Source organism: Cydia splendana, chromosome 18 (genome assembly GCF_910591565.1).
Source record: "Cydia splendana chromosome 18, ilCydSple1.2, whole genome shotgun sequence".
NCBI classification, from domain to species: Eukaryota; Metazoa; Arthropoda; class Insecta; order Lepidoptera; family Tortricidae; genus Cydia; species Cydia splendana.
In genome coordinates this window covers 2,122,034-2,129,187 of record NC_085977.1, presented here as the reverse complement: position 1 = coordinate 2,129,187, position 7,154 = coordinate 2,122,034, and the positions used below count along the sequence as shown (strand labels likewise).

The following is a 7,154-nucleotide window of genomic DNA, read 5'->3' as shown; positions in this document are numbered from 1 at the left end:
TCAATGTCAGTTTAGTATTGTACTGTCTATGCGTGATTCCGAATCTATTATTTTTTACATTTACGTAAACAAAAGTGGCTAAACTAAACCGATATTCATTTATGTATCTTAAAATGCATTGAGATCAAGGAATCTGTATTGTTTTTATCATTTTATTGTGCGATTAAAACTGAGAAGAATAGTATAACCTATAAGAATGTTACGAATACCGGTTCGAAGCAGAGTTGGACTTGAAAAGTCGCTGGTTCGAATGAAGTCGTCGAGCAGCTTTATACGAAGCACTTTTATCGACTATTTTGTCCATGATCACGGCCATAAGCATGTAAAATCAAGCTCAGTGGTGCCTCTGTGCGACCCCTCGGTGCCCTTCGTGAATGCTGGCATGAATCAGGTAAACAACACACATATTCTAGAATAGAGAAAAATCGCTCCTATTGACTGTCTTTGGTACTTCCCTTTGGTTTTGAATGAGCTATACTGCCCTACTAAGCCAAATAGCGTTATCTCATAAGAAAATTCATTGCTAACTTATACTTTAGTTTCTATAACTTATAGTTCCATTTTCAAAATCATTTGTTTTTGAGATAACGCTATTCGGCTTAGGAGGGCAGTATAGATTAGTGCATAATTGTTTTCCATCGTATTTTCTCGGAAACGTTCATATTTGTCATGCTATTTCAGTCAACCTGACTCAAGTCTGACTGAAATAGCACGACACGTTCGTACGTTTCCGTGAAAATACGATGTAAAACAATTATGCACTACATCTGTAATTATGATACAATGTTATAAAAAAAACCGGACTAGTGCGAGTCGGACTCGCCCACCGAGGGTTCCATACTTTTTAGTATTTGTTGTTATAGCGGCAACAGAAACACATCATCTGTGAAAATTTCAACTGCCTAGCTATCACGGTTCATGAGATACAGCCTGGTGACAGACGGACGGACGGACAGCGGAGTCTTAGTAATAGGGTCCCGTTTTTACCCTTTGGGTATGGAACCCTAAAGAGTTAAAGTTAAGAAAAGCTTATTATACGGAAAATAAACCTCAAAGGCTAATTTTGAACCTTTCAGTTTAAAGGTGTGTTCCTTGGTCGAGTGGAGCCACCGTGTCCTCGTGCTGTCAACTCTCAGAAGTGTGTTCGTGTTGGAGGCAAACACAATGATCTGGAAGTGGTCGGCTCTGACGGACACCATCATACCTTCTTTGAGATGCTTGGAAACTGGTCCTTTGGGGACTATCATAAGGTATGATTTGGAATAACAAGCAAGCAAGCTTTTATAATACAATTGGGGGTCTTCTAGCTTCCCAAAATCATATTTAGAGTGTATACCTACCTAAACCGGACAGTCAAAACCCAAAAAAAGCAACCTAAAGTGGGATATGCACATCCTGGAATTGACAAAAAGAGCCAACTCACTAGTATACCTAATACGGAAGACCTTTAAGACAATTGAAAAGGCACTATTTCTAAAACTATATAAGACGTACATAAGGCCTCTACTTGAATATGCTTACCAAATTTGGAGCCCATACTTTCAGAAGGATATAGCTTTACTTGAAAAGGTGCAACGCAGGGCAACTAAGATGGTATATGGATTACGTAATAAGCCATATGACCAAAGGCTTGCCAATCTTGGTTTGACAACCCTAGAGCGAAGAAGAAAGCGTGGTGACCTCATTGAAACATTCAAGATCATACATGACTATTATGACTTACCTGAACTAAAGGACCTGTTTGTTATGAGCAAGAATCATCGTCTAAGAGGCCACAGCTCAAAGATTATTCGAGTTCCCAGCACAAGCAATCCTAGGAAGCACTTTCTATCAAACCGCGTCGTACGCGAGTGGAATAAATTGCCAGAAACAGTGATATGTGCTCCTTCAGTGAATAGTTTCAAAAACAGACTTGACAAACACTTAAACAAAAAAAAATGAACACTAATCGTTAAAAAAACAAGTGCAGTGATATACACGCATCAGCTTTCAGCTGCTAGTGTATTAAACAATATAATAATATACATACAGGCCAACCAGATCAGTACTGGTGGCTCTTGGAATTCCTGAATCCAAAGGTCTACGAAGCATTGCAGTTGCCCCTTCGTCATAAAAGTTGTAACTCTAGCCAGGGCCATAATAATAATAAGGCCTTCTATTATATTGTACTTATTTTTTTGAGACAAATCAAACTTGCATTTGTCTTGACAGGTTTAATTTCGGAGTGGTAAAAAAAAAACACAAAAAAATAATCTAGCTCCAAAGTCCACAATCTAGACATTTCTGATTATCAGCCGACCAGTGGTATAGTAAATATTTTTTTCCAAATTTGCTGAATGTATTGTTCAGTGAGCGAAAAGCCCTCATTGGATGCTTATTTATAATTTCCAGAAAGAAGCATGTAAGATGGCATGGGATCTACTCCTGGGCCCGTACCGGTTCAAGCCGGAAGACCTAGTGGTGACATACTTCGAGGGTGATCCTATCATTGGCATCACGGAGGACAGGGAGTGCAGGGACATTTGGAAAGCCCTAGGGTAAGGCTACTACATTTGTTGGATGCATAGAGTCAGAATAATATAAGAATTTATTTTACAGTTTGGGGTCCTTCCTATTTTCATCTCTCGTCTTTTCCTATAAAAAAATCAAGTGCTCTAACTGTAATACACAATACACATTAGGTTAACAGAGCCCCAATATAACTGCATCTCTTAGATTGGTTTATCTCAGCCCAACATCTGCTCAGGCCACAGGGTATATTTAGCTGTAGAAATTTCTATGCATGCAGGTGTTTAGAATAAAATAACACATAACTTTAATGTAAAGAAAATAAACTAGTGTGTGTCTTGGTAATTTTGAACACCCACTCCTCCTTTTGTTGCTGACTGTACCATGTCATGACATTTAATGTAATTAATAAAATATAAACTCAAGGTTTGCAAATTTGACATAACATATAGCGGGAAAATATGTCCAGCCTTTTCTGGGCACCTTGCTCGTTGACGGGGATCTGGGCCAAATTTTTTATCTGTCGGTTTTTAAGTTTTATGATGTTTGTTTATTTCCTCAAATTTGACTAATAGTTAACACTCTAACATTAAAATTACTCCTTTAATACTCTAACATTAAAAATATTTAAAAACGGGTCGCTCACGCAATTTTGGTCGATTTTCGCTTGACATGTTGAAATTAAGTGAGTTGTAAGTAATTTTAATAAAATATTTGCATTAGAAAGAACTTCGCAGAAGTAATCTTGTGGTTCCAAATCCAGCACTTTTAGCGGTAATAATTTGAAGTAAATTAAATATGTATTGCTACATTAGATAATTCAATAATTATTAACAATAAAGAGCCTGATAAAAACTGCACGCTTGCTTCTGTGGAGTTCTTTCTAATGCTAAAAAAAACGAACTACTTTACGGACTTCTTTAGCGGCGCTGCTGTTTTTCTTTTTTGATTTAAATGCCATAGATGGCGTTAACCTCAATTATACATAGTTCTGCAGACATTTTGCACTAGATGGCGCTGTTATTAATATTTTGAGTTACAATGTCGTTGCGTTTTCACTTCTGCCGGCACTCCCGGAGTGCAACCCGTTGTTTATTTTTGTTATAAGGCTAAAAGTCCCTTAAAACAATTTCGTCTATACTTATATTATATAATATAGTACTACTGAAACATGACCAAAATCAGATGAATATTACTGAGATTATCCCTATATCAGATAGTTACAGATTTTCATTTTTATAATCTGTCTTTTAGCGTGCAGGGCAGCAGGCTGAAAGCCCTTGGGACAGCAGACAACTTCTGGGAGATGGGCACCACTGGGCCCTGCGGACCCTGTACTGAGATACACTATGTCAACCCGGATGGCAGCCTTACGGAGATATGGAATATTGTGTTCATACAGGGCAACAGGTTAGTATTAGATTAGTGGTTCTGTAAGCTGCGCGACCCCCATGGTACCGCCAGACAACTTCTAGGAGATGGGCACCACCGGTCCCTGCGGACCCTGTACTGAGATACACTATGTCAACCCGGATGGCAGCCTTACGGAGATATGGAATATTGTGTTCATACAGGGCAACAGGTTAGTATTAGATTAGTGGTTCTGTAAGCTGCGCGACCCCCATGGTACCGCCAGACAACTTCTAGGAGATGGGCACCACCGGTCCCTGCGGACCCTGTACTGAGATACACTATGTCAACCCGGATGGCAGCCTTACGGAGATATGGAATATTGTGTTCATACAGTGCAACAGGTTAGTATTAGATTAGTGGTTCTGTAAGCTGCGCGACCACCATAGTACCGCCATTGCGGATCCGCGTACGAGGAAAATATACTAAAAGAACCGACTAAGTGCGAGTCGGACTCGCGCACTAAGGGTTCCTTACCATTACGCAAAAACGGCAAAACAAAAACCACGTTTGTTGTACGGGAGCCCCACTTAAATATTTATTTTATTCTGTTTTTAGTATTTGTTTTTACAGCGGCAACAGAAATACATTATCTGTGAAAATTTCTAGCTATTACGGTTCGTGAGATACAGCCTGGTGACAGACAGACGGACAGTGGAGTCTTAGTAATAGGGTTCCGTTTTTACCCTTTGGCTACGGGCCCTTTGGGCTTTGGGTACGGAACCCTAAAAATAATCGTAAAAAGTATAAGTAGTTCCATGACTTAACGAACCCAAATTCTCTGCCAATTTAAATAAAAATCTAAATACGGAATGGACAAATAGATCCCTACTACTAGTAATATTATTAATGCGAATGTAACTCTGTCTTCTATCCTATCTATTACCTCTTCGTGCTTAAACCAACTGAACCTGTTTAGGTAGATACAGATTCTTTGACATCTGCGGATGTGGATGCGGAATTAAAAGGCTCACATCCGCGGATGCGGATGTCAAGATTCTTCTTCTTCTTCGTCGGTATCACTCTTGACAGAGTGGTCGTGGTCATCACTTCAGGTGTTGGTGGCAAGCTTTACAACACATCGCCACTCTTCTCTGATAGCCGCCTTCCTCGTGCATTCATGTAGTGATGATGAGCCATTTACTGCCGCCTTTATCTGGTCAGTCCACCTCATAGGCGATCTTCCTCGTGGCCTGGTACCCTCAACCTTTTCCTGGACCACAAGTCTCAATAGCCACCTCCCCTCGGCGGCATACGTGACCAAAAAATCGGGCAAGTGCGAGTCGGACTCGCGCACGAAGGGTTCCGTACCATATAAAAAAAAAAACAAAAAAAAAAAAGCAAAAAAAAAAAACGGTCACCCATCCAAGTACTGACCACTCCCGACGTTGCTTAACTTTGGTCAAAAATCACGTTTGTTGTATGGGAGCCCCATTTAAATCTTTATTTTATTCTGTTTTTAGTATTTGTTGTTATAGCGGCAACAGAAATACATCATCTGTGAAAATTTCAACTGTCTAGCTATCACGGTTCGTGAGATACAGCCTGGTGACAGACGGACGGACGGACAGCGAAGTCTTAGTAATAGGGTCCCGTTTTACCCTTTGGGTACGGAACCCTAAAAAGGTGAGGATACGAGACTGCACCAAAGATGATAAACGCTGCTTGATGCCGAGTTCTCGAAGTATAGACTCGTTGGTACGGAATTCAGTCCACGATACTCCGAGCATTCTTCTCCAGCACCACATCTCTAGGGCGTCTATCTTCTTCTTCTCTACTTCCCGCAGGGTCCAAGTTTCTGAGGCATACAAGAATATGGGGAATACAAGTGCCCGAACTAGTCGGATTTTTGTGGCTCTATAAATGTTGCGATTCCTCCATATTTTCCTCAACTTGTCCATTGCAGACCTAGAAATAGCCATACGCCTCTTCACTTCGTCGATACATCCACCGTTGTTCGTAATTAAGGCTCCCAGATAAATGTATGTCAAGATTAGGTACTTAAAAAAACGTCAAATATTACATTTTAGTAACTTTTATTTAAAAAAACCGGAAAAGTGCGAGTCGGACTCGCCCACCGAGGGTTCCGTACTTTTTAGTATTTGTTGTTATAGCGGCAACAGAAATACATCATCTGTGAAAATTTCAACTGTCTAGCTATCACAGTTCGTGTGATACAGCCTGGTGACAGACGGACGGACGGACAGCGGAGTCTTAGTAATAGGGTCCCGTTTTACCCTTTGGGTACGGAACCCTAAAAATGAATCGTTTAGTATTTGGGCAAGAATATAGAAGCGTTATATTCAATAAACAGTAACTTGGCCGACTTTTCTGGATCTAGACAATTTCGTTATAGGTAACGACTAAAATTACCTAGCAATTAAGCCGCCGCTAAGACGTTCTTGTACCGTACTGTGTTGTTCGAGATCCGCATCCGCATTAAGTCCTGCATCATTTTTTTGCGGATGCGCATTTTGAAAATAATGCGGAAGTTCCGCGGTTGCGGATGCGGATGCGAATATTCGCAACATCCCTGGATGAAATTTAGTAGGTATGGATATAGTTGGACGCCCGGGGAAGGACATAGCCTGACATAGGATAGTTTTCCACATCGACGAAGTCACAGGCAGAAGCTAGTTTCGATCCTGTCCACAAATATTACAAGAATCTAGACTTATATCGACCGGGATATGAACCGTGATTACCTTTTGTATTGAATAATTTTACGGTGTAGACTCACTTGTTTTTAGTCACTCGCGCGACATGTTTCGGAGAGCCTAGGTCTTTCTCCAGCACTAACAGTGCGAGCAGCGTTCACGACGCCGTGTATCGCGTACTGCGGCTCGCCGCGTCGCACGCTGCGCGCGCGCCGAGAAAACAGGTTGGGGGAGGTCTTCCGCTGTTATTGTAGGCGGGCATAGTGGTGTGTTTGGGCTTGGGTCACTTAACACTTGCGATACACAGCACGAACTCACTATGTCCACTACACTGTCACAACACTCACTGGTATTCTGCTGAAGAAGCACAGGCTTCCATGCTGGCGGCACAGCCCAGCCGCTATCCCGTAAAATTATTCAATGTTAGTATGTCTCACAACAGTTTAACCTTTTGTATTGTTTTCGAGCTCCCGATATTTCGACGCAGTTACATGTACCTATCTTGTTTACGGGTAACATCCCGGTCGATATAAGGGCCAGTTGCACCAACCACATTTGACAGACTGATCAACGTCAGCC

General features: G+C 41.2%; 1 protein-coding gene across 1 annotated transcript in view; it reads left to right on the top strand.

Moving 5' to 3' along the window:
• Positions 1 to 40: 40 nt before the first annotated feature.
• LOC134799368 (alanine--tRNA ligase, mitochondrial) overlaps positions 41 to 7,154 on the top strand; it is a 40,084-nt gene continuing 32,970 nt past the window's right edge. The window contains exons 1-4 of the mRNA XM_063771777.1: positions 41 to 391; positions 1,077 to 1,250; positions 2,392 to 2,537; positions 3,763 to 3,918. Coding sequence (XP_063627847.1) covers positions 197 to 391; positions 1,077 to 1,250; positions 2,392 to 2,537; positions 3,763 to 3,918 — 671 coding nt within the window. The 5' untranslated portion in view covers positions 41 to 196. The remainder of the gene's footprint in view (positions 392 to 1,076; positions 1,251 to 2,391; positions 2,538 to 3,762; positions 3,919 to 7,154) is intronic.